This window comes from Neopelma chrysocephalum, unplaced genomic scaffold (genome assembly GCF_003984885.1).
Source record: "Neopelma chrysocephalum unplaced genomic scaffold, ASM398488v2 Primary Assembly neopelma1_97, whole genome shotgun sequence".
NCBI classification, from domain to species: domain Eukaryota; kingdom Metazoa; phylum Chordata; class Aves; order Passeriformes; family Pipridae; genus Neopelma; species Neopelma chrysocephalum.
Genome location: NW_020897760.1, coordinates 4,783,458 through 4,810,736, shown reverse-complemented (window position 1 = coordinate 4,810,736; position 27,279 = coordinate 4,783,458). Strand labels below are relative to the sequence as shown.

Below are 27,279 nucleotides of genomic sequence, written 5' to 3'. Positions count from 1 at the left end.
TATTACTGACACATCAGACCTCTTTCTAGTATCCACTTAAAAAAAAAGTGAAGACTTGCTATAGAAAGCATTTTCTCATTGGCTTGTACTGTTCTTTCAAAAATCTTTATCTGTATTACTGAATGTTTTTGAACAAGAAATGCATTTGACACATAATGTCATGCCAGACCCTTGTAAAATTTGATTAGTGGGTTCTTTCAGCTCTGCAGAGTCACAATGTGACTTAGCATACAAAGTCAATTGGAGTTATACAATCTTGCTCTTAAACTTCTGTACAGTGATGTTGATATTAAGGCAAATCAGTTTTGTAAAGATTTATAAATAAAGGAAATGTAGGCTGCAGAAATATTTTAAATAGATATATGTATTTCTAACTGAATAATTTAGTGATGTTGAGGTGCTGATTAAAGGGAACTTTTCCATTTACAGAGAGAGTAAGTCTCTGTCCTGGTTGTGAAGGGAAACCTTAAAAATGCAAATCCTGTGAGTTAGTGGAATACCTGAAGAAATCTGGAAAACTGAACTCTTTTCCTGATAAGGGGTCAGCTTAGGTATGAGATGATTGTTAATGATTTTGACACTTTATTCCACCCAGAAAGACAGCCCAAAGAAGGTAACCAGTGAACCCAGTTTCACAGAATCATAGAATATGCTGAGTTGGAAGGGACCCATCAGGATCATTGAGTCCAACTCCTGGCCCTCTGCAGGACACCCCAAAAATCACACCATGGGCCTGAGAGCATTGTCCAAATTCTTCTTGAACTCTGTCAGGCTTGATGCTGTGACTACTTCCCTGGGGAGCCTGTTCCAGTTCTCAACCACCCTTTGGGTGAAAAACGTTTTCCTGATATCCAACCTAAACCTCCCCTGACTCATATTCTTGCCATTTCCTGGTCACCAGAGTGAGGAATCAGTACTTGCCCCTCCACTTCCCCTCGTGAGGAAGTTGTACACTGCGATGAGGTCTCCCCTCAGTCTCCTCCAGGCTGAACAGAACAAGTGTCCTCAGCTGCTGTCCGTAAGGCTTCCCCTCCAGAACCTTCACCATCCCCACGGCCCTCCTTTGGACACTCTGTAATGGCTTCAGGTCTTTCTTACATTGTGGTGCCCCAAACTACACACAATATCCGAGGTGAGGCCGCCCCAGTGCAGACCAGAGCGGGACAAGCCCCTCTTTTGATCGGCTGATGCCCCTCAGGGCCCGCAGGGCGCACCAGGCAGGACGGGCGCTCTCCGCCCCTCGAAGAGGCGGGACGGGCGGCCCCGGCTCCGCCCCGGCGGGAGCGGTGTCGGCGGGCGGCGAGGCGGTGTCGGGGCGGTGAGTGAGCTGTGGCGGCGCCGGCCGGGGCGGAGGCGCTGCCTCGGGGCCTGTCCCTGCCGCGGGCCTGCGGGCGAGGCGCCCCGGGGCGGACGGGCCTGGCCCGCTCCCAGCCGGGGCCGCGGTTGTTGCCCCGCAGAGCGGCCGATGCCGGGCCCGGGGAACACCCCGGTGACCGCGGGCCTGTCGGTGAGGGCCGGGGGTCCTGGTGCCCGGCAGGTTCTGGCCTCTCCAGCTCTGTGCTGCAGGTTGGAAATACGCGTGGGTGGGAGCCTAAGTGCAGCATGGAATGGCTAAATGGTAAAGCTGCTCTGCGAGGGGGGAAAAAGTAAACCTCTCCCCCACAACCTCATCACTCTCCTCAGTCCATACGGTAAAATTTATTTCTCCACACGCAGTTTTCTCCTTTCCTTGTAGATTATGGGAGAAGAAAGGACAAAATGTTGGCTACTACGATAAATCTTTTGCACAGAGCAGGTTTTACGTTCAGTGATTTGAAGTTCCCGAGAACAGTGATTTTGGCAACTGTTCTCTTGGCTTGATAACTCATTTTATCACCTGTAGATGGTAAGGGAAAAAGAGTTTTGGAGAGGCCTCCCCTGGCAAGGTGTCACCTTTTTTGTCTCTAAAGCTTTCATCCTCTAGACAGTACGAAGAGACAGTCCTTCAAAGGCTTGACAGCCTTTGGCTGAGATGTAGCATTTTCCAGGTTCGCATATCCAACAAAGATTTAGCACAACACAAATATCATGGGGATTATATTTACATTATGACATTATTGTGGTCGCTGACAGGCTTTCAGTATTTCTAGTAGTATTTGTTGCTGAGACTGCACAGTAAAATGAGACTATTTGTTACCTGAAAAAATGCACCAGTTTAAGGGGCTTGACCAAAAGTCATTCAAGCTCTATGACATGGTTTTTATAGACGTGGTATAATTGAAGCTCAAAACCAGCAGCATTTGGTCTTTAGTTTCAAAGGAGAAAAATTAAATAATTACAAAATTATAACTTCCCATAAAATGTCCTGGTGGTTCAGCAGCATCTGAGGTCAGGGTACTGTATGACCAGGAGATTGGGCAGCTGTGAAGGGAGCATAAGAACCTACAACTCAGAGATTGTATCTGTGCTGGAGCAGTTATAAAGCACAGCATGAGCTAAATGATTGTTAGTACACAGATGCATTCATATAGTTCCCATGATAAAGTCTAACTGTATCTTCCAGTCTAGTTCAAATCACCAAACCTGAGTTTAAACCAGATTAGCAACCAGAATATGTCTTCTTCCCATTCCCATTAAAAACTTTTACCGCACTGACCTTTCTGATAGCCTTCCTTGCTTCTCACTCCCCTGAAAATATAGGAAGCTGCAGGAGTAGTAATTTGTTATCCTTTCTACCCTAATGTATTAATTTTCCTGTTTTCTCTATGGGTATGTAAGCCTGAATTCCAGGTGTGCTGAGTTAGAGCATGAATACTTCAGAGCACTGAAAATTAGAATGGGAGGAAAAGTATTCCTTACTGTTAATTTCTGAGTTTAACAGATATGAGTCTTGGCCAGAATGCTGGTGTCTGACTCCAAGATTAAAAAAAGAGACATTAATAGGATTAAGAAAGGAAAATAGCTTTTCATTTCCCCACAAAGATCAGTGCATTTTCTGTGTTGGAAGAACTTTACCAATTTTGAAGAGAGTTGAAACAGGGTTTGCATTACTTCTGTAGCTGCCTGACAGTGTGTAACTTTCCTGAGCTGGAATAAATGTTGCATCTCGATGAGAAAACCTTAGCTTAGGACATTATAAACTATCTCATTAATGTGTCTTGCTTGGTTGTTGCTGAAACACATACAGCAGTAATATTTAAGAGTGCACTCATCCTAAAAGTACCAGTAAATAATTCTTTTGGGCCTGTGATAGGTTTTAATATGTCATAGACAATGACAGTGGGAATGTATGAGTTTGGGCAAAAAAAGAGTAGGCCTTTCTTTCTTTCTTTTTCTTTTATTCTTTTTTTTCCTTTTTTTTTTTTTTCTTTTGAGATCAATGTAGGAGAGTATCTGGTTATATTAAGGAGGCCTTTCTCTTTACTCCCTAGAGTAGCTTTAGTGGAAATATTCAATTGCAGATGAGGGAAGAGGTATTTCTAGCAATAAAAAGTCATAAAAGTATTTTAGATGAGGCTTTTTCATTTGATGGCCAGTAGTTATCTCTGAGTGCTCTTGAGTCTGAACAAATGCTGTTCAGCATTCACTGGAAAAGTGTCACAAAGATTGAAACACAGTGGGAGAAATGTTACCTGCTAGTGCCTTTTCTTACTGAGGCTGCTCAGCAAAGTATTGTTTCCATTATGCTCTCCATAAAGTTTTTACAGTTCCTACATTTTTGTGGTGTTAAAGGTGGATATATTTTTTCACTTCAGGTATTTTAGGTACTTGCAGAGATTGGCCGCACCACAGTGATACAGGTCTGCTGTGGCTCATGCAATCTTGTGGTTTTGCGTGACTGCCTTGTGTTGAATAATGGTTCACAAATACCACACTGCCTTTCAGTGCAGCCTGGCACTAATGCTGGAAAAATTTACAGCTGTTAATTAATAATCTAACAACACTTGCAAGTCAGTTTTGCATGTAAGGCTTGCAAGTTTTTTATTTAATTTTTCTATTTCTCAATACTAAATGAAACAGGCAGAGATATACGTTTGCCCCTCAGTGCTAACTAACTACTGCAAGCATTTGCAGCTGAAAGAGCAGTGCTGCCTTTGCTTTCACCCTGGGGAATAGCACCATTATCATGGTCACATTTTAAGTTAGTATCAGTATGTTACATAAGTAGTTTTTGTAAGGTTGCACAAGGAGAAGAATAGAGACCTTCACAATCTTTTTGATTTCACATAGTTATTATCAAAGATTATGGTGAATATGCTAAGTGGTTATATTAGAAGTAACTTAAAATGGATTTACAGGTCTTTTTAAAACAGATATATTTCTTTTCTGTCTTTCAGAGTATCTGCAAACTAGTGCCAAAGATTTAGTTGCTGTTTACTTTTGCTAGTCCTCAGGCCAGCAGAGTTTCTTCTTGTAAAGGAACTACAATTGATTACTTGCAGATTGCTAAATGCAATGGGATTACATAGGTATTTTTGAAGGTCTGGTTGAGTTAGCTACAACTCAGTACTGTGTGAGAAAGACCCTAATTTCAGAATTGAGACGGGGTTAGTAGCACCTGGAACAAGACGAACCAAAACCAGCATACTTTTAAAACTTAAGTCATTCAATGAGACATCCTTAAAAGGGAGTGTTGGTTGGCCTTTTCTATTAGTTTGTAAGTGTAAAGAACCCTTTTTTTTGTTCTCTTCCCCTTTTCAGGTAGGAAAGTCTGGGCGGAGCAGGAGTTATCCTTTAATGAGTAAACTTTGGAAAACAAAGTTAATAATTATACTGCTGTGGCTACTGTGTTTCTGACATAGATCTGTGGGTTACATGCTTCTCTCTAACATATTCCAGTCATTTTGATAATGTCAACCAATATATATATTTAAAAATACATTCTGGAAGTAGTTGCTTGAAGTACCAGCTCTTCCTTCTTTCTTTATAGCTGTTGATTAACAGGACATATTTTCTCCAGTCAGTGAACAATCTATTACTCCACACAGAACTCCTTTTCTAGCTCTCTGTGTTCTGCTGTGATGTTTGCCAAGTCACTGTGGCAGAACTCGGTATAGCTACATGAAGTGTGTAGGCCTGCCTCTCTAGTGTGACTGGTGATCTTAATGATCTTGGTTTCAGCATACCTGATTTGAAACACTTGGAAATGGAGACCAATTTTAAAGACATGTAACTTTTTAGAAATTAGGCTCTTTTTCTATTCTGTCTGTATTGGCAACTGTAATAGCAATTTTTATTACACAGACACATTTTCACAACAATTCTAATGGAGACTTTGAAGCTTGAATTTCATTTAGTCTTAATTATTACACAAAGAAAAGCAGATCAGTGCTGACAAAGAAAGGAAACCTTTGAGATGACATTCAGAAACATTTTGCAGCCCTGTCAGTTAGAAAGTTTCATCGTCTATGGTTACAACTGTGGCAAGGTAATAATTTACTAGAGTTTACTTAATTGAAACAAAATCACTGGAGGGAAGAGGAGAGGCTCTTATCTTTTAAAATTGCTTAGTGATGTGTAGAAGCTCATTCCTAGAATCTGTGAGGTTTTTCAGGTCACTTATTTATTATGCAGAGATGTTTTTTGCTTCACGAAGCTTCTGTTGCCGTGGCACTAGAACATGCCAGCTACGAACAGATTTGCTTTCCAGATCCATCAAACATTCAGCCTCTGCAGTAAGTATTCCTTCAGCTTCGTAGAGAAAACTATTTCATGCGATATTTTAGAGATGCACTAATTTTGTGTCATGTAAATCAGCATGTAAAAAAAGATGTGTATGTGGCTGAGTCTAAGTAGTACTAATGTTATTTGTCTTTTCGAAGTATAGCCAAACATTAGTCATATTTAACAAAACATACACTGTAAAATTGGATTACTCTTCTAAACCATATGTGCGTCTTTAAATATATACAGTACAGATTACTTAGTCAGAATTCTCTCTTAACTCCCTTTTGTTCTGTGTTAAGAAGTATGACTTCACCTGTCTAGTTATCTTTACAGTTTTCTTCATGAGGACAAATAAAAGGTGTCCTGTGTTGGATTCCTCTGGTCTTCTCGTCATATTGATGAGGTCAGAATCAGATCTGTAGAGAAGACATGAGCAGAAAAGTATCTGTTTAATTTTATAGCTTCCTATAGCTTCCCATTCTTAAATCACAATGTATATGGTGTATTCATTGCTATAAACAGCTTGAGTACAAAAGTGTACCTGCTGCATAATGTTTCTACTGTGAGTCATTTCCGTTGATTCAAAGTTGAAACTTGGAATGTAATGGTAATGCTGACATTTTCTTCTCAGAGTATGGTGGCTAGAGTATGGTTTTTGAATCTTTCGGACAATAACAATAGCTGGTAGTGGTAAAAGTTGCTAAAACTCAGTTGTTTGACTCAAAGAAACAGGAGTGTCTGGGGTACTGAGGGACTATGTAATTCCTATGTAATTTTTTCCCGGTATCGAGCTGGTTTACAAACATAGATACGAGCTTGCACTTTTTTTGTTTGCCCATAGGAATAAATCTGGTTTTCTTTTTCCTAAATTTCTTTTCTCTTTTTGTCTTAAAAATATTACAACTATCAGTAGGTTTTTCTCTGCCTCTATATAGAGTAGTCATTGAAAGTCTATTCTACAGGAGTCTTCCAATACCTTAATTTAAGGTCTGACTATACAGCAAAAACATGTTCTGTTGTGGGTTTTTAGTGCTTTGAGTAGATACTTTAAAGTTTTAAAAATCTGAATGAAAATAGGAAATGTCTTTGCTACTTTCCTCTTACCCATCAATTTAACAAATAAAATTACATTGCAAGTGCTTGCTTTCCAAACTGGATTGAGCAGGAATTGGGCTAGAAATAGCACAGTTTTTAAGTTTTTAGCATATCATAGAAAAGAAAAAGACAGTATGTACAGTATTTTTTTCTTTTTAGGACATCTATTAAAGCTCTTGATCTAAATTATGCCCCTCCTTCATCCTTGCTAAAAGTTTAGTGGCTTTAGATAATGATGAATGAGAATTTAGGACGTTTTTGTGCATTTTCATGTTAATCTGAATTCAAGCTATTATGGAAGCTTTAATGAAAGAACATGTCTATAATTTTGTGTAACTACTGAGTTCAGCTGGCAGTGGTGTATCTGAGAAAGCATGAAGGAGGGTTTGCCATGCAGAATCCAACAATATCGTACTTTGTCTTTCTTAACAAAACCCTTCTGTTGTATATTTTGATCTTGCAGACAATGGCCTTCAGACACAAAAACACAAGACGAATTGAAGGCCTTGATAGCAATGTGTGGTAAGTAAAAGGAAAATATCTGCAAATTTCAGAAAATGTCTTTGGCGGATGTATTTCCTTTCCAAATTGATAATAAGGTACATGGCAGTTGCTATCTCTGCTGGAATAAATGTGGTACCTGTTTAGAAGCAGTGAATGAAATTCAGTTAAAGATGTGATTAATTGTTATTTTTGAGCTTTAAATATTAGGCTTAGACTTCTTCATCTAGTAAACCACATAAGACAAATATAACTCTTGGGCATGGTAGTTTAGCTGACTTTCAAATTTAACTGTTAATTCTGCTGGGTAATGTATTTCCATTACACTTGATTCATGTTTACAAAATAAGTCAGATTTCTTTTTAAAGCCATTATACTTGTCTTTATAATTTAGTTCATTATTTTTAATACTTGTGTTTCTAGGTATTAACTTGGTCTTAAAGCAATATTGCCATCATTAATAAATATGGAATTTTCTTAGGTGATGAAAACGCTATTATGGGCTTACATTAGTTGTATGTATATATGTATGTGTGCACATATACACAAGGTATTTTGACATTCAGCCTCAAGCTAATTTTTTTAGCAATGTGTTTTCATTTTTGACAGAACTGTTATGCTATGTGGAGGAGTTTTAGTTTAGTTTTGGGTTTTTTTAAGTCTTGTTAATATTTTGGTAGGGAAGAAAGAGTAAAATGTAAAGCTGACTTGTGAAGGGAGGAAGGAAAAACTGTTTGAGAATCCTAACATTCATATCTGGCAGGCTACTAGGAACAGTTAATGAGCAGTCTAAAGCAGTCTGTTGCCTAAAACTAAAAAAAAGAAATAAATTATAGCACTCAGAGGTGTCTGAGTAGTTTAAATGGCACCTTCACTTGACAGAATTTAGCCTTAAAATCATTTAATGTGCCTGGTGTTCCATTTCTGCCTATATCCAGAGTAACTGTGTGTTTGTACATTTGCACATCTGAGCATGGCAGAAAAGTTATTCTGTGGATGGAGAAAGTCAAATGTTTTCTTGGGTGCCCTGTGACCCCTGTGTTACTTATCACTGTCCCAGCCCTCAGTTCTCCATGAGAACACTCTACTTAAACCCGTTTCCACTGCTGTGAATTTGTCCAAGTGAAATACTTTTTTTTGCCTTTTAGTCTTAAAAAATGAAAAGATAATTTTATTTGTTATGTTAACTTTAAGATGTTTTTTGCTTTAGGGTTGAATTTACAAAAGTGGCAGCAGATCCCTCTATTGTTAATCTTGGTCAAGGCCTTCCTGATATATCCCCTCCCAGCTATGTTAAAGAAGAGCTGGCAAAGGCAGCAGCAGTTGACAGATTGAACCAGTACACACGAGGCTTTGTAAGTATTGTGGAACTGAAGGACCCAAGTTCAGTGGAGAATGTGCCACAGGGGAAAAAAATTGACTTTGCTTTAAATTGGTTTTCATCTGCAGATTGTACTGTTATGTTCCAAACTAAGTTGATCCAGTAGCCTTATCTGTTACTAATGAACTTCCTCTGTGTAGGCTTCTTCAAGGCAAATCCCTCAGCTAGAGCAAAATGGTAGAGCACATCTGGGATGGACTGTCTCTGGAGGGTGAATTCATAGTTTAAAGAGTGTAGATGATATATTTTACATTTACCTCTGCATAAACATAAATCAGTCAGTATAATGGTAGAATGAGAAAGCAGCACTTGAGGCAGAGCCTCTACAATGAAGAAAAGATTCACCCATAGCATTTAGTAGATTTCACTGGAGGCTAGGAAGGGATGAAAAGAGTAAGTTTTTGCCCCCTGGAAGATAGTCACTACCCATTCTGGAAGTTGGCTTGTAGAGTTTATGTCTTGAGCTGGATGTGAGTGTATGGCATTTATCATTGTCCAAGGCAGGATATTCCAGTGACTATTACTGTTTTACTATGACCACTTCCTTGTTTGGTTTGCTTATCTTTTATTTTGTGGTAAAGATAGACTATATTGCCCAATTGAGAATTGTGCGTCAGGATTGCTACAAGACCCTAAGGCATCTTTTTAATATTTTTCTAGATGACCATGTTATACAACAGTGATATAAAAGCATCATATAGACTGGTAGGCCAGAAATTGTGTTGGTAGTCATGGCATCACTGTGTACATAGTCCAAGATAACTTTTTGACTATTTTCTAAGAAGCTGATGGGGAGCAGCAGTGGCCAGCAGTTTCCTGAAGGACAAGCTATTACAGTGAGCAGGGCAGAAGTCTCACCAGCCAGGGCCCAGTCCCACAGTACCTGAGCAAGACAGGCCCAGAGATGGTGACTGAGGTCACCAGACAAGCTTGTGGTGGTGAGGTGGACCTGAGAGCAAGCCAGGAATTCAATCCACAGTTCAGGCCCAGCAATGCTAACCATGGATAGACATAACCCAGTGATCACTGGGCAGGTCCAGAGTGACACAGCAGGTCAAGTCACAAAATCAGTAGGAGCCAAGTTCAACAGGGTCTATGGCCAAGTACAGTATAGCTGTATCTGAATTGCAAAACAACAGCCCTACTGCACAGCAGTTAAATAGACCCCTGGACCTGGGGCACACCTCTGGGTAGAGGCCCCAAGTGAGGATGGTCAGGGCCACTAAGTCTTATGAGGGCACTCTCAGCCTTGGCAAGAACAGAAGGGGAAAAAAATCTCCAGTGACTGTAGTCTCATTCCACCCCTCTTTGGGTCATTTTGTTTAATCACCATTAGCTATGTATAAAGAGTGTCTGCAAGAACAAGATACACATGTATATATTTATATGCGTACACACACACACATAATAAAAAAATTTTCTCTATATAGACTTTAAGGTATAACGTAATTATTTTATGTCAGATACACAAAACAGAAGTCTGGAATTAAGTGAACTTCTGGGCTAAGCATTAGTATGTTCATCACCCACAATAAGGTACCTGAAAAGTCTTTCCTCACCAGGCAGACAAGGTTTTGGAGGAGCCGAGGCACAGGAGAAGAGGTTACAGAGCGCAGGGCCTGAAGTCTTGTCCAGCTGCTGTACTGTAGCACACTTTACCAGCTAATAAGAAGAGAATTAACTCTATCCCAGCTGAAACCAGGCCAAGTCTACCTTCTGAGGAAGATTCACAGACTGATTCTCTAAAACTCTTTGCAAATCAAGCATAAATATAATTTCCTAATGCATGCAATTATTCAGTATTTACTTTTATCACTTTGTTCTTTATATCCAAACGGTTTGATAATTCCCATGATAATTATGAATGTTGGAAAATATATTATACTGTAATAGTACTTAAAGAGGAATTTTTACCAATATTCCCATCTTCAGCCTTTGTACTTTGTCTGCAAACTTCTGCACTTCTAAGGTTTTTGAGCACAAGTGTTTGTGGTAGCAGAGGTGGGAGGGATGAGAATGAATGTCTCTATCCATCTGATAATTGAGCTCTCATTGACTGTAGGGCTGTGGCCTAATGTGACTTGGGTGCTGTAGCATTCCTGTCTTGCCATGACATGGCAAGAAATGGCTGTCACTTGAATCAGCAATGACTTGTAAGCTTAATTTATGATAATGTTTTTGTTTACAGAAAGGTTAATGATTTAATGCCTTGTCTATAGAGGTATAATGTTCAGTATTTTAGAGGATTTTTGTTACATAGTTGTGTTTTCCCAAGGAGCTGTTTTCTATTTCTACCAAGTATCCCAAAAGAAAAAAGATTTTTATAGCAGGAATTCTGCAGTTTTCCTGAGTAAACAACACTATGTCTTCTTATTTCCATGTTGTATATGATCTTTGTTGCATGTTTATTTTCTTGTTCTTTGCACATTTTGAGAAGAGTGTATTAACTGCTGTGTCCCTGGAGGGGACACAAATGGTGAATAGTGCTCTGAGATTTGGGATGTGACTATATGAATCATTATTCTGATTACAAATGCTGTTTATTAGCAGTATATAAACAGAATAAAAATATTTCCCTTGCACCAAATACTTTTTAGTTGAAAGATAAGGAAGAAAACAGAGGGAGCTGAAAGAGACTCAAAAGGAGGGTGAGGGTGAATTGGTGTCAGAGTATTCCCTTCTCTCCTCGTATCTCTTGTCCTAGCTCTGGTGTAGGCTACCTGGTGCTACTCTGAGGTGTGATAATACTGCAGAAATTAAAAACCACCAGATAGAAAAAGAATTTCCTAGTAAATACAAATAAATTGAAAGCACTCTTTCCTAATGTGCAAAAAGTTTAAAACATGCTGCCTGTCAACAGCCACTAACACTGAGGGCTTACGTCATATTTTTCTATTTCAAAATGTACTATTTTGATATATGTGGAAAACCCCCAAAGACAGGCTTTGTACATTGTTGGAACACAGCAATCAGTTACATTTGTTTGCTTTGAACAGGGACATCCATCGCTGGTGAAAGCCTTGTCTCAAGTGTACGAGAGAGTTTGTGGAAGAAAGATTGATCCTCTCACAGATATCCTGGTGACTGTGGGAGCTTATGGATCTCTCTTTAGTACAATACAGGCATTAATCCAAGAGGGAGATGAGGTAAGTTTTTATTGGAAATATTCACATATACTTGCAGAAATGAGAATTTTCCTGTTTTCTTATTTGTCCACTTTTAAATATAAGTTAATGTCGAGGTTTCTTTCTATCTCCATTAGTTTGATTTGTCGCAGTTGTGCATCCAACTTACAGTTTCAGAAGCTGTGATTAGGAGCCTATCTTTTGGATGTCCACCTATCATTCACCAGCATACAAACACCTTTCTTTCATATTTATGGTACCTGTAGCAGTTTCTTTATCGCTGTTACTGTTAGGTGACACAGTACACACTTTCTTACTTGAGAAAGCAACTGGGCTGTTATCTGCAACAGAAGACTAAGGGTGGTGCAAAGAAGTATTGATGTTTGAATGACCTTTAGGTACCGTATTCTGTTTTGGACCATTGCATGGTGGCAGCATAGGTAGCAGAAAAGTCCTTCAAAGAAAGGATTGTTAGTTTACTGTACTAGCTGTGATGAGTCATCCCTTCATCATTACTGATGTCTGCCTTTTTGACAATGATACTAGCAGTCATTTTACTGAAATATTTCTACGTAATGGACAAAACCTTTTTGTGTTGTCATGCATTTTGCTTTCAGTGTTTTGTTTGTTTTGCTTCTAAATATTGCATTCTCATCTGTATCTTCCTCTTCTATTGCTGAGGATAAAATCTGAGGACTTAAGCTGTTCTTCTGAGGTTTCTAGATACTTGGAAATCTTGGCATTTTATAGACAGAATTAGGGCAGCTGTGCTGTGGTTCAACAGTTTGCTGTCGCTATCTCCTATTTTTGCATCTTTGCCTTGCACTTTCATATCTATGTATAGGACATAAATTGTAATATTGTAACTTAATAGTTGTAATGTGTAACGATAGATGAACAGCCTGTGTGTGTTGTCAAAAATGAGTAGTGCTTATCATACTTAGCCTGGCGGCATTGTCATGTGATGCTCTAAAAGGAGGAATATTCTGCAGTGTTATATCGTTATATCTGGAGCACCAAGTTATACCACCAAAGTAAATCTGCAAATATGATGGCATCATGCATGGTAAATTCTCTGTTTCTGATACTGATTGTTGTAATTTCAGGTAATAATAATAGAGCCATTTTATGACTGTTATGAGCCAATGGTAAGGATGGCGGGTGCAAAGCCTGTTTTTATCCCACTGAGATGTGTGAGTAGCTTTTTAAGAATTATTTATCATATGAAGTTTCTCATCTGTACTCAATACAGTTTGATGAACACCTTCTATGAGATGCTTTTTTGTATAGTTTTTTGTAACATCCAATTACATAAAAATGAGATGGATTGCTGTAGCGTAAGCCTGAGACAATGATAGTCCAAAGCAGATAGAATATTTTATTAGTGTTGGAGAAGGTGCAACAATGTTTTTCATTCGCTTTGATTTGTGCATTCTAAAAGCTGATTAAAATTGCTTTTTTCAGTTTTCAGTGCAAATAATGGAAGGGGATCACATATCAGTGCCATTTCTGTATCTGTTGGTTTTCAGATAATTTGATTTCTGATCCCTTCAGCAACTCTTACAATGACAGAATACAGTTACTTTTCCAAAATCCGCTTGCTAAATAAGGACTGATCGTGCAGTACACGTATCTGCTGTATATACGAGGATTACTCTTTTGGTTTTGGTTAAAAAGGACTAATTTTGCTATAGGTTAATTGTCAAATTGGTACTGCTGGCATTCTGCTGGCAGCTTGCAAGGATTGTTCTGGATGCAAAGTGTTGATCCTGTGACCGTTGCCTTGTGCAACGGGTAGCTTTGCATGGAAAGGGCTGAGGGGCTCTTTAGGTAGGACTACTGAATGAACTCCCTGAAATCAGAACAACACAGAGGGACAGAACCTCCACAGCTGCAGTGGGAGCAGGTGAGACTGTTCCTCTGGATGCCCTCCTTCTAGGGATGTTTTGAATGGCAGAGTTCCTCCAAGTATTTTCTGTTTCACACCCTTGTTTTTCATCTGACTCTCTCCTAGTCGTGTAGGTGTCAGAAAGTTAGTGTGGCCATGCTCTATGTTCTCCATACCAACTGGCCCAAACTTCTGTTATCCATGTGTAATACCACAGGGACACTTGTATTGTGTAGTGTATAAATCCAGAGCCTCAGTGGTGCAGATTTTTAATTCCTTATCTATTTTCATATGTTCAAGGAGGAGGAAAAGATCTTGAATCCCTTCAGTGGTGATGTTCCCAGTCAAGCATGCACACACTTGCTCTAGTATTTGGCAAGGCTGTAAACACTCCTGCCACGTGATGGGGCTTTCTGCAGTACACACTGTAATGAGCCACAGGTGTACAACAACATCCTGGAAACCAGTTCCTGCAGAGGCTTTAAGACAGGCATTGGCCAGGAGAAGACAGCCACTGTCATAATTACCTTGCTTTTAGGCCTCCCTGCCTGTTCCTAGAACTGTCTTCTCCCAGGAGAGCAGAACAGAGTGGATAGGTTGTCAAGTATGGTTATGAAAATGTCCGAGGGTGATAAGTTAGGCATCTCTCTTTAGGTTGTTGTATTCAAGTAATGTATAAATTTATAGTTGTTTTGTTTTTTTTAGAAAAATAATGGAAACTCTGCATCTAGTGCTGATTGGGTCTTGGATCCTGCTGAACTTGCAAGTAAATTTAATTCCAAAACAAAAGCAATTATTCTGAATACCCCACACAACCCTATAGGCAAGGTAAGAGTCCTGCTTTGACACTACTGTAATTTCAAAGAATGCCTTAAATACTATAATTAATGCATTGTCCCCTACTTTTTTGTATCCCAGGTGTTTACCCAAGAAGAGCTTCAAGTAATAGCTGATCTTTGTATTAAACATGATACCCTGTGCATCAGCGATGAGGTGTATGAATGGCTGGTGTATAAAGGGAATAAACACATTAAAATAGGTACTTATTTTTTTTGGTATCTTAGAATTGATTGTGGAATGATGCTGTAAGCTTGCCTCTCGGAGCTAATGCTTGCTGGAAGGAGCTCAAACTTCAAGCTTTGACTATTTAGCAATGTTTAGAGTCTAAGGAGGAGAGCCCCTCCCTTTTCTGAATAATTTCCAAATAGAATTTCCAAAGCTCAAGTGACTTTGGAGCAGATATGCATAGAAACCAGTGGAATTGATGCTCATAAGTCAGTTATGATCATATGAATATCCCATCCTTATTCAGTTACTTTGTGGGCCATGGCAAGTATAGCTTCTGTTACAGTATGTGTGTTGGACTGTGCTTTCCTAAAGGACTAATAGAAGGAACAGGGATTAGAACTTCCTTCTCAAAGTATTGTAGAGATAATCAATGAGGGAAATGGATATTGAGGAACACAATAATTTTTACTCCACTAATTATAAAAATTAAAAAGCAGTATAAAGGTCAGCATGGAGATAGTGCATGAGCAGTGTCCCTCCAAAGTGCAGAGACATTGGACATTGTATTCAGTCCAAATAATGGACATTGGATTCAGTGAACTACGTCACTGCAAGTGCAGTGTGAAAGCATGTTAAAGTTTTCAGGCAGTGTTGCTGCAGGGGTGAAGCACTATTGCAAGAATAAACCAGAAAAACAAATATGATGTAATGTCCCTGTCCCTCTTGTTTTATTTCTTGATCCCAGTTTTACTGAAGCTAGTGGAATCACTCCCACTGTCTCAGAAAATTTATTCTAGTGCAGGGTACTGAACTCCTTCCCCAGTTCCATAATGCTACAACTAAGCATTTATGTAAGAGTTTCTAGTGTGGTGGTCTTAGTTTGGCTCTCCTGATGTATTTGAGCTGGCTAAAGTCCAAAATTTGTTTCTGATGGTAGCATCTTGCATGAACTGTCTGTGAAGATGTAGTTACTGTCGTTTTGAAGGCACATTTCAGTCATGTGCAGTAGAGGCATCTAGTTGAGAATAAACAATGAAATCAAGACATATAAATATAAATTAGACAAGAAAAAGCTTAGCTTTTTTCCTGGCTTTGCCACTGGTTGAATGGTGAATAACTTTGCTTCTATGCTTCAATTCTATATTTGTAGAGTGGCAATAAAAAGCCTTTCAATTAATGGGGGCTAAATCATTGTAAAACCAGAATCTTGTAAATAATAAAGAGGAAATTGTATCTAAATGACCTTGCAATACTTATTAGCTCAGCCTCACAGTTGCTGACAGTACATTGATTGTACTGGCCATGCATAGGCTGTGAGTCTGTTTTGAGAGTGACCTAATTCCGTGGCTGTTGTGGTTGCCTTAATAGTGATACCTTCTCAAAAACCTTAAGATATGGAAAAAGGGAACATTTTGGGTACATTCATGTGATAGTAATCTGAGTCACTGCATCCTAACAAGTTAGCACAGTAACTGATCGTATGTCCCAATTGCAAAGTAAAATCAGTTAAATTAAAGCTTTCTTCATGGGCTTAGCAGGTATTTAATGCAAATAGCTGTCCTCAGAACCAAAATTTCTGTTGGCGGTGTAAGGTAATCCATTTTGCTTTGCAAAAGCAGCAGGTCCAAACACTCATGTTGTCAGTCACACTTTGTCTTAGTGGACGGATGACGGATTCTTAAGAGGCAGTAACTCCACTGTTGTTGGCATCAGTATTGTCATATAATGCTTCAAACCAAAACATGTTCCAGTTGAACAAAGGGTATTCTGTAGATCAGCATAAAATATAAAAATATTATGTAATGAAAATGCAAGTTAAAGCCTGGGAAGTTGTCAACTAGGTTTAGGTGCATATCTTCTAAGAGATCCCATGATATCATCTTCAACTTTAGTGTTAAAAGTAATATAAAACTTTCAGGGTAACACTAAACAATAACATTATTTCAGTAAAAGAAATAAGATCTGCTCTTTTTTAACCTGAGTTGATTAGATTTCTTATTTAAGTCTACAAAAAATAATACAATAAAAATGAGTGTGTTATTTCACTGTTTATAAACTCCTGTGTTTCCATATTAACCTTTACATATTCCATTCAATGCGGTGACACTTTTTTTGTGGGAGATACAAAATGGATATTGCATCAATTTACATGTTCTAATGGTGGTTCCTTAATACAATTTAACAGGGGTTGCTAGCCACAGATCATAAAATTAATACAGTCTTTGTGCTGTCACTGAAGCAGTTTTCTGTAGTGTAGAGCACTTCATCATGCTTCTCATCATCTGACTCTGAATAATGATTAGGGTTGCACTGGCAGATTTAGAGATTGCATCTCATAACTGAGGATTCTGAACAAGCCTCTGAACAAGCTGAGTGCCATCCCAGGTAACAGGCTTCTTATATGTGTTAGTTTGCACTTCGTTAGTTTTTAAATTGTAGTCAGACTTGGTTGTAGTGTATATGATGTCCTATATAGTTATGGCATAGAGAATTTCCCTCTCTATTTAAAACTTGTAAAAGCTTCTTTCCCTGTGCCCTTGTGCCGCTGCTGTTGTTTGAAATGCTATTACATTCTGTCTCCAAGGCTGAATACCTATGACTGTGTGGCAAAACAGTCTCGCTAGAGGCCATTAGTTTTGAAAGCCAATTATTTTTGCAGCCTGTGAGAGCTAGTTTGGGTGCCTTTAGGAAGTGATCTGTACTCTTGGTTGAGCTAGCTAGACGATGCATCTGTTCAAGTTGCCTTTTTGTTCTCAGGGTCACAGAGCAGTTAAGTCAATATGGGTGGGCTAATAGGAATATCAGTTTTTTTCATGCTGTTTGGTTTCTCTTCTTGGCAAGTTTGCTCAAAAAATTACAATACATGTTTTCAAATAACTGTAAAGACTTATACCATGTCTAATGCAGATAACTGCTGCAAAAACTTCTGTGTGAAATACAGTGGTTTAATTTGGAAAATCTTTGTTAGTTGGTCTCCCTAAAGAGGGGATTTAACAACTGACAGGTTCACTGGTAGTGGTTCTAGTATACAAATGAGGTGAAGATGGATGTTGGTGACCACTGCAATTGCAACCTTGTCTAACACAAAGTCTAGCTTTGTGTCTCAGACTTAAGTGTGTCTTGATTTATCTGTTTCTGTTGAAAATTACTTAAGTTAAAGAGTCCAAATAGCACTTCCCAGAAGCAATATACAGAAAAAAAATTGCACACTACAGGAAGAGACCTTTACTCTGTCATCTCCTTGGAAAGGAAACAAAGGATTTTGGTCTCCTATCAGATACAACTGCAGAGACAGAGACAGGCCTCCATGCCTTCCTTGATCCTTGCAGACATCTTTAGCTAACTGCTACTGTCAGTCAGTTCCAAGCCTGTTCAAATTATAGAACACAACACAGTTTATTTACTCACTCTGCTAGTTTTCTGATGTTCTGCTGTTTGGTTCTGGGTTAGAAGTCTTAGTAATTGGGTTTTTTTTCTGATGTCTAAGACAGCCAGTGACATTGACCTGGACAATTCTATTAAAGTGGGTTGCAGTGCCCGAGTTAATGTTGTGTATAGTGCTATTGTCAGGCATCAGAAATAATGCTGTCCCCAGGTGAATGGGTAGCCACTTCTTAGATCATGTCTTTCTTATGAATAATTATGCATTTTTGCTGATGAGAACTAACATGTAGTTTTAAAGCTGTGCCTCTTATTTTCTGCCTCTTTTATCACTTTCCATTAATCCTTACCTCCTTTTCATGCTAAAAAGCATTGGCCATATATCCTTTCTCATTTGTTACAATTGCTGAAATTTTAGAATATTCTCACTGCTTGCTTAAGATGGTACAATGATATATGAACACACAGCTAGGGCAGTACTACAGTAATTCTTCGGACTACATGGAATGTGGGAGTTCACCTGTACCAAATTAATTTTGTTTTATATACAGCTACCTTGCCAGGGATGTGGGAAAGAACAGTAACTATAGGAAGTGCTGGGAAAACATACAGTGTAACTGGCTGGAAGGTAAGAAGGCTCAATATAAAAGACTTCAGTTATATACATAACAGAATGCATTTATTACACTAAAAAACCCTCTGTTTTATGACTTGTGTTTTGGAAGCTTCTGGCAAATCTCCACGTCTCCAAAACAGGACAATATCATTCAGTTGGAGCAATTACCTGTCTTTATCTTCTTGTCTCTTGATTGATATGCGCCTGTGAGGAAAAAAATACTAAAAACCCACTACATTATGATTTGTTCAAAACCAGTCAAGATTCTTGGGTATTATGATATTTTAGTTTCCCAGTTATGTGGTGATATGGTGTGTTTTGAAATGGCTCATATTTCTGTAAAATATTTTGCTTAAAATGAAGAACTTGAGACATTGGCTAATTTTCGTTATTGTTTAATGTTATTATGCTTGCTTTCCTCCCTTAGCTTGGTTGGTCCATTGGCCCCGAAAACCTGATTAAGCATTTGCAAGTTGTTCACCAAAATACACTGTATACTTGCCCAACTCCATTACAGGTATGTATTGATGGGGCAGAGGAGGTTGTTTTCTGGAGTAGGAAAGCTGTTGGCCTCACTGTAATAAAACAGTAATCACAACAATGAATCTTTAGTTGTTGAAATGTATATTCTGGAATGTAAGAAGAGGAAATAAATTTGATCTGCTCACCAGACATTTAAAAAAAAAAATCAGTCTTGTGAATTCTTTCTTTTTTCACTTGCAAAGTACTCCTTGCATAAAACTGACAATCTTAGTGATTTCCTAGCAAATACAAATAGAAGTTGTTACAACAAGGTCTTGTTTTACTGAGCATTATCTCTGTCTACTAGTTTCTAGTATTTTATGATGCATTATTATCAATAATTTAAATTTAGCTTCAATTCAGACTGTAAACCCTTGTGTCAAAGACTGATTTCCACACATGATTAGTGCCTAGCAAAAGATTGGGTGCTTTGGGTGTTGCCACAGCACAAAGTAACAAGCAAATTACAGACTTGGATGTAGCTTGTGTAATTTGTGTGCTGATTTGCTTAATGAGGGCCAGGATTGAATAAAAATCCACGTGATTTCAGTAGGAAGTGTGTGAGTGTCTGTGAGTTTACTGACTGTTCATGAGTACTTTGAACATTGATTATGTTTCCAGGAGGCTTTGGCACAAGCATTTTGGATAGACTATAAGCGTATGGATGACCCAGACTGCTATTTTTACTCACTGTCTCGAGAGCTGGAAAGCAAGCGTGATCGGATGGCTCGGCTGCTTAAAGAAGCTGGACTAAAACCTGTCATTCCAGATGGAGGATACTTTATGATTGTTGATGTTTCCACATTAAGTTAGTATAAAGTTTTTGAAAAGGGTGTGGAAAGTAACTATAGTTAATCTGAAAATGCAACTTGCATTTTAAACTGTATTCTCATTTCATGTTTGCATAACGTTGTCAGAAGTACTCGCTGGGACTGAAATTTTCTGTTTGACCTTAGTGTGTAAGGTAGACTTTATGAGCTTCAGCAAAGCCTTTATGATACTAACTACTGTTGGTGTTTTGCAAAACTTTGTCAAGTTTTTAGAGAGGATAAAGAAGGTGGATAAACATTTCTATTTTCAAAAGATATGTGATTATGAAAATGTTTGAGAGCCTCGCACCTGGCTTAGTATCCTCAGTTCATACAATTTGTACTTTCCTCTTTCTGGTCTTTTTTTGTTTGTTTCTTTGTTTTTCTTAATCTGAAGTCATACCCTGAAGACTCTTTGAGGCATTCTGATTTCGAAAGTGTAAAAGGCTACCAAAATTTACAAAACCTTTTGGAAATTCAGGTTATGGCAACTTTGGAGGAAGAATTCCCACAGGGGAACACTTTCTAGTTCCGCATTTTCCCCTAACTGCTCTTAACGGCACTTTTTATTCAGAGAGAAATGTTTAAACACAGCTGGACCTCGCAGCTTTACCGAGTGACAGAAAGTTTTAGGTACTCCAGTTTCAGAGATGAGAAAACTGCAGTTGCAGAGATTATTGCAGTCCATGCAATAAATGCCCCCTTCAGTACCCTTCACAACCCTGATTCCTCAATAACCCAGGCTTCAAGACTTCTTGGCATATTGCATGGCTTTCTTCCAAGCTACAAGTCTGAATTTGCTTTGGATGGAAGTGCTCAGGTCAGAATGGAAAGGTTCAATCTATTGGCTCATTTTAATTGTTATAATTTAGAAATTATAAATGAAAGTGAAATCATATATCTTTATTCTTAAATATTAACTATAATAAAATGCTGTTAATGAATGCTTTCCCAGTGGAGTCTAGGAAATCTTACAACATATTTGTTTCAAATTTATTTTTTTTAGATGTGGATCTCTCTGATGTAGATGAGAAACAACCTTATGATTATAAATTTGTCAGATGGATGATAGCATCTAAGGTAAGACATCTGAGTCATACTCTGGTTTTAGAATTGCTTTCCTATTGAAAGCAAGAGCAGTGCAACTTAGTTATTAAATAGTGTAGTAGAGATGTTCCATTCAAAATATTATTTGGTGTTGCTATTAATTATGTGACTAAAATATAGCTAAATATGCTGAAAATGTACCCTGTAGGTCTGTGTTACACCCCGGCACTTTTCTTTCGGCATGCTTAAATGTTTGTTGAATAAAAGTACCTTTGAAATGTTTTGCCTAAGAAAAGTAATTTGAATTTAGAAAAGCCTAGCTTGTGCATACAAAACCAAACCTTATCTTTCTATCACATGTTGTGAGGGAGAGTTCTAGAAATGGAATAGTAAAATCATCATGCTTAAAACAGATTTTTTACACACATAAATAAGCAAATTCTATTTCTGTTTTATGTTTCAGAAGCTGTCAGCAATTCCTCTTTCAGCATTCTGTGGTCCTGAAACAAAGAAACAGTTTGAAAAATATATACGTTTTTGCTTCATTAAGGTAAATTTATGTCATGAAAATTAATGCAGTGCAGAAATCTGACTGACTGTAACATTTTTCCCAGGATCTCTTGAGTTGAATGTTTTTAGGAACAGAAAGTTAGCTTGATGTAAAATTCAGCACAAAGTAGCTTCAACTGTCTTTTTGCTGAGGGACGTTACACCATGAATGTGGGTGGCACGGCTAAGAAGGGCAACCGGCAGAAAGCAACTGGATGGGTAACCATTTTTTATCTTACTGTATTGATTTTTAAAAACATTCTTGACCAGTGGTGACAGTGAAAATTAATGAGACAGGTAAACTATCCATGTGATTTCTATAATCCAGAGCAGAGAATAACTGTACAGCAGAGTGGTATGCCTCATGCCCATTCAGTGTCCAACAGAAAAATTGTAAAGAAATCACCTTCAAGTTTAGCTCACTTGCTTGAAAATACTCAGGGTTTCACACAAGCTCCAAGTTACAAAAGAAAACATGTTTTTTTTGTGAATTAGCTGATTTTGGCCATTTTGTGAACACCTCCTTTACACATTTTCTTTGCCCTGTTGAATCTGTTCTTGAAAAGACTGAAAGACTTTGGGGACAGGTAGGTAAGCTTTGATAAGTCCAAAGCCCTAAGATGTTTCCCAGTTGTTCTGTAGCAGAGTCAGCATAATGGAACATGTGCAAATCTTTAACTGTTCTGTGTAAAGATCAGAGTTTTAGCTTGAACTAGTAATGAAGGGGAATTTCCCCTTGTGTTGCTTAGTTCTTTTGATGAGGTGTAAAGTCTTTGGTATAAACTCAGCCACTAACAACCAGGATGAAACTTGCTGCTTGTAAATGTGGCTTGTCTGCGATGAGCAGCACTAATCATTTTGGACTAATCAAGTTGGACAACCTGTATGACTCACCAGGTTGTAGCCAAGCCACACAACTGGCTGATGGATAGATTACCCATATTTGGGGGGATTATGTTTGAGTGGTTCACAGCATAACATGGTTGCATGGAGATTAAAAAATCCCAACTGTACACATAGGGATTAGGAAGGTATAGAGACAAGGAAGGTATAGAGACAAGCTAGCATGTCTCCAAAACAGAGCTGCCAAGTTACATCACTGCATTAATGCCAAGCATTTATATAAGTATTGCTTTCATTAAATGTGGTAGTATAAATGCTGAGAAAATGTGTTATCTTTTAAATATATATAATAAATATTTTCAAGGAATCAGCACTGAATTCTTTGTGCAGTCTAGATTTGTAGCTAATGACTGTTAGTGAAAAACTGGCTGACACGATATTTACAGAATGTGAGTGAAACTGCTGAAGACTGATTTGGGATGATATAATCATGACTGCCTCTCTCTTCAAGAACTCCATACTTGCAGTAATAGTGCAACTGTTCCTTGTTTTGCAGAAAGACAGCACACTAGATGCAGCTGAAGTGATTCTGAAGAACTGGAATAAGCAGACAGGCTGATTTTTCTTATTAACTCTTCCATATGGTATAATTATCTAGTAGTAGGGGAGTTTTATTGGAAATTTAAGAAGAAATTACTTAATACAGTACAGAATTAAATGACATTGGAAATAACCTTTTGCTGCCACCTGCTGAGGAATTAAAACAGTGATTTACCTAAAATGTGTGAAATGCAACTCAGAGGTTATTTTCAGTCTTTTCAAAATAATTTACATTTTTCCTAAAAAAAATAAATCTATGGGATTCACTTCTTTTATTGAAAGAAAAAATTTGTAGGACTCTGTGAAAAATAAATAGATGATATAGGTATTTTAAAGCTTACAAGAAAAAAGTGGGAGGTGTTTTTTTTATGAGATAGTATAGGAACTAAAGAGAGACACTTAGAAACATCATGGTTTGTGAAACCAAATAACCTGCAGTAGATGAAGATTAAGACATGCCTCGTGTTAGATAATTGCAGTGGCTTTCCACATACCTGCCTACCTACCTTGTCTATGCACAAATTGCATCAGTTTAAATAAAATGAAAAGGGCTAAGTTGCATAATTACTATTTTATTTCCCACAATAGTCATGTGTGGTGTTCTGCAAGTATTCAGTCCTCAATAAAATTGTACAAATGGCATCTAGAATAGGAATTCTATTTACTTATGTCTACCTATGTATTTGTTACATGGATAAATCCACAAAGCAAAATATAGAAGACTTTGCTTTAGAGGCTCCTTTACAATCAGTTGTACAGTGACATAATCAATCCTGTCATTCTTTTTCTTACCATGTCACAACATAAGTAATTTCACACCAAACTTACTTCAAACTCTTTAGATCTAGGAGGACCATGGATGTGGGCCTAATGCTGTGCAATGGAGCTCAGCTGGCTTTGTTTCAAGCACAGTAGATAAGGGACTGTTTCAAAAGAGATCATTGTGGAGAATTCCTTTCTAGTTGCCTCCTTTTTCAGTTCTCTCTGCAATCTTTTAATCTGTGGATGGGTTTCCCACTAGCAGAAGCAATCCAGGTAGGTAACCTCTTAAGGCTGTGTGCTTTGTTCTCCATGTTCTTTCTATGTTCTTCTTACAAGCTGTCCTGGTTTCAGCTGGGATAGAATTAATTTTCTTCTCAGTACCTGGTACAGTGCTGCGTTTTGGAATCAGTATGAGAATAATGTTGATAACAACTGATGGTGTGGTTGTTGCTAAATTGTGTTTATCCTATATGAAGCACTTTTTTGTGTCTCCTGCTTTGCCAGTGAGGAGGCACAAAAAAGAAAAAAAAGCTGGGAGGGAGCATAGCTGGGACAGGTGACCCAAACTGGCCAAAGGAATATTCCGTACCATAGAATGTCATGCCCAGTACATAAACTAGGGAGTTACTGGAAGGGGAGGCAGATCAGGGTTCGGGGATGGGGTCTGGTATCAGTCAGTGTATGGTGAGCAACTGTACTGGGCATCACTTTTTCTTCTTTTTTTTTATCTTTTCTATTATCATTAATATTATTTACTATTATTGTTCTTTTCTACTTTGTTTCAATTTTTAAACTGTTCTTATCTCAGCCTACAGGTTTTACTTTTGATTCTCCTCCCCATTCCATGGGGCTGGGGGGTGGGTGAACAAGTGCCTGTGTGATGCTCAGTTGCCAGCTGGGTTTAAACCATGACACAGGTCTTATGGTGCAAAGCCTGAATAAGTTCAGTAACTAGTTTTGCAAATATTTTACTCATTCTGTGATTGCACAGCTGGAATCTTAACCAAATTCCATCAGACTGTGACCGTGGCCGGGACCTAAAAAAAGGTATAAAAACTGGACTGTGAGAGCAGCTGATAGTTTTTTCATTAATGCTTCTTGGTCCTGGGCTTTTGGGAGTCCAGTAGCTGGGACTTCCATAGTCTTTGTAGCTGTCTTGCACTGCCATTTTCCAAATCTCACCAGAAGATAGCTGGCTGGCATTTTTAAGGTGGTGTGTAGTCTTTGTGTAGAAAAATTCAGCAATTAAAATGACTCAACCGAAATTTCAGCATGAATTTCATTTGGAAATTCCTACATTAAATTCGAGGAGAAACTAATTTTTTAGGCACTAAATTTCTGTGAAATCCATACTCTGTTTTACAAGGAGTTTAAAATCTGTTTATGTAAGTTGCAGTAGGGAGCTGTGGTGTTGCAGGAACTAAGAGATTGCAATTGAACTGCATGATAAATCAACAAACTATTACAAAGAACCTTTAGACATACAAGTAAGAACCAATGACTTGTTTTCATTAGTGTTCATTGTGTTTGCAAAAGCATCTGACTACCCCATTGCATTATTGTTGAAATGATGATGGTAATATTAGCAATGTAAGAATTACAGTTTAATTACACATTTTTATTAAGGACAGTAGCCAGCGTGAGATATTTGGCATTAAATTTTAAGAAGCTCCAGAATGACCAATTAAATAAGTTTTAAAATAAGATTATTGTTGGAACTACAGTGATGGGAAAGAACAGATACAGCTGGGGACAGCAAGGTAAACTTTGTGTAAGCTACTGAACTGATCTCTTGTTGACAGGGACTGTTAATAGTGGTATTCCCATCTGCCACATCAACCACTTTTAGTCTTCTGCTTTTGGACGAAGTGTTTGAAAAGTTGCTGCAGACGGGGAATAGAGAATTGATGCTATGTGGTAAAAATAAAATTCATTCTAGTTAATGAGAATAGGGTCAGGAGGATTGATTGCCAGCAGAGGATCTTTTTTTGTAGAATGGAATATAGGAAAAGCCAGGACAAAGCTGGAAAGCTTGATAGGACTGATAGTGGTGATGGGGCACATCTGTTGCAGTCACTGCTCCATACATGGTTATGGGGAAACTTAATATCACATACTGTATTCACATTGACAGTTACAGTCATTTGTCTTTTATTATTCTTTCATAGTTTGGGTTTACTGAGCATTTGTGAAAAAAAGCCTTAAATTTGTATTTTAGTATCTGTACCTTCTAATAGTTCAGCTTCCTTTTATTCCAAAAAGGAATAAAATTCAAACCAGCTAATTTTCAATGAGCACATAGTATTTTAGTCAGCAGAGAAGTTTTTAGAAGTTGTATGAATTTGATTCAATATTAGCAAGCATAAACAGAACTTCTTTGAGCTAGTAAATTGAAAATATTCTTGTTATACAGTGGACACATGGTCTTAAGTGTGAAAAGTCCTTTGTATCTGATTAATAGATAGATAGCAAATTTATAACTGTTAAGAGACTTCAATACTGATCACTTTAAAGCATTGAAGTAATGGCACTTTCCAAAATCTGTAGACAGTCCTGTCCTATCCATCCCTCTCTTTCAGTGAGAATAGGTCATACCGAAGGAATAATTTTTTTCCACTGTTTTATAGCTTGGGTTTGAAAACCTGTTGTTGCTGCTTATTATACAGACTAATTTTGCATAAGGATTATCTCTTGGGGAATTAAAGCCTGAACTGGAGTCCAGTGCTGGAGGGCTTTGGTTTTGCAACAGTTCTTGTGGTTTCTCCTTCTCTTTGGCCTGATGTTTGCTGCCAGGGTGGGTGCAAGGGGGAGAGACAGAAGGGGAGCTGATCACATCCTGCAGGAATGTGCAGGGTAACACAGGGAGCCCACACAAGCCAGCTCGAGTCTGTGCATGGCCTGTTTGCCAAGGGCTTCCGTGAGTCACAGCTGGGCTGCCCGACACTCGCGGGTCCTGTAGCAAGAAGGGCCGGGTTCTTCTCGTGAGTGAATCTGCGCAGTGGCAAAGCAGAACAGCTGTAGCAGGAGATGCAAGTAAGGGGGAACTAAACTTGTCTTTTCTTCCCCTTTCTGGGAATTGTCTCTGCTTAGTTTCAGGGCCAAGAACGTATTGTGCGCCCTATGCAAACTTGGGGCAGTTTTGCTTACACTTGTTTTCTGCGGCATTTCACTAAACTGCTGGAGTTTGCACAGGAACAGCTGACCCGGAGTCACGCCCCGGGGGGCAGCACGGCTGGCTTTGTGCAGGGGGTCTGCGGGCAGCCCGGGGCTGCTCCTCTTGGGCCTGGCCCCAGGGCAAGGTTCCAACCCAGGGCAGACCCTTTAAATGACGGCCCCAGGGCACGCCGCATCCTCTGACTTATTACAACGAGATTTTGATCCCGAAACCGCCCCCGGTTACGGGCGGCGCAGCCCGCGGTCACGCTCCCCGCTGGCGCCGGCTGGGCCCGCAGCCGCACAACACCGCTGGGCCGGCCCCGGCGAGGGGCGGGGCCCCCCGTCCTCCC

At 38.7% G+C, this 27,279-nt stretch overlaps 1 protein-coding gene across 5 annotated transcripts; it reads left to right on the top strand.

Annotated features, from left to right (window-relative positions):
• The first annotated feature begins 1,273 nt into the window (after nucleotides 1-1,273).
• Nucleotides 1,274-23,260, top strand: KYAT3 (kynurenine aminotransferase 3). Of its 5 annotated transcripts, none has more exons than XM_027694170.1 (14): nucleotides 1,274-1,318; nucleotides 5,554-5,654; nucleotides 7,205-7,263; nucleotides 8,453-8,597; nucleotides 11,620-11,769; nucleotides 12,855-12,941; nucleotides 14,342-14,464; nucleotides 14,555-14,675; nucleotides 18,577-18,653; nucleotides 19,069-19,158; nucleotides 19,785-19,971; nucleotides 20,979-21,052; nucleotides 21,483-21,569; nucleotides 22,968-23,260. In XM_027694170.1, exons 2-14 carry the CDS (start codon nucleotides 5,556-5,558, stop codon nucleotides 23,028-23,030), a joined length of 1,362 nt encoding a protein of 453 aa, XP_027549971.1. In that variant the 5' UTR covers nucleotides 1,274-1,318; nucleotides 5,554-5,555; the 3' UTR covers nucleotides 23,031-23,260. The 5 variants fall into 5 exon arrangements, with proteins under 5 accessions (XP_027549971.1, XP_027549975.1, XP_027549972.1 ...); XM_027694171.1 differs by lacking the exon at nucleotides 1,274-1,318 and adding an exon at nucleotides 1,467-1,566; XM_027694169.1 differs by lacking the exon at nucleotides 1,274-1,318 and adding an exon at nucleotides 1,589-1,691.
• Nucleotides 23,261-27,279: the final 4,019 nt, after the last annotated feature.

Coding starts and splice junctions, on each gene's coding strand:
- KYAT3 (XM_027694169.1), top strand. CDS start 1,616: ATGGTAAAGCTGCTCTGCGAGGGGGGAAAAAGTAAACCTCTCCCCCAC. Junction 14,465..14,554: donor CACACAACCCTATAGGCAAG/GTAAGAGTCCTG, acceptor TTTGTATCCCAG/GTGTTTACCCAAGAAGAGCT. Junction 18,654..19,068: donor ACAGTGTAACTGGCTGGAAG/GTAAGAAGGCTC, acceptor TTCCTCCCTTAG/CTTGGTTGGTCCATTGGCCC.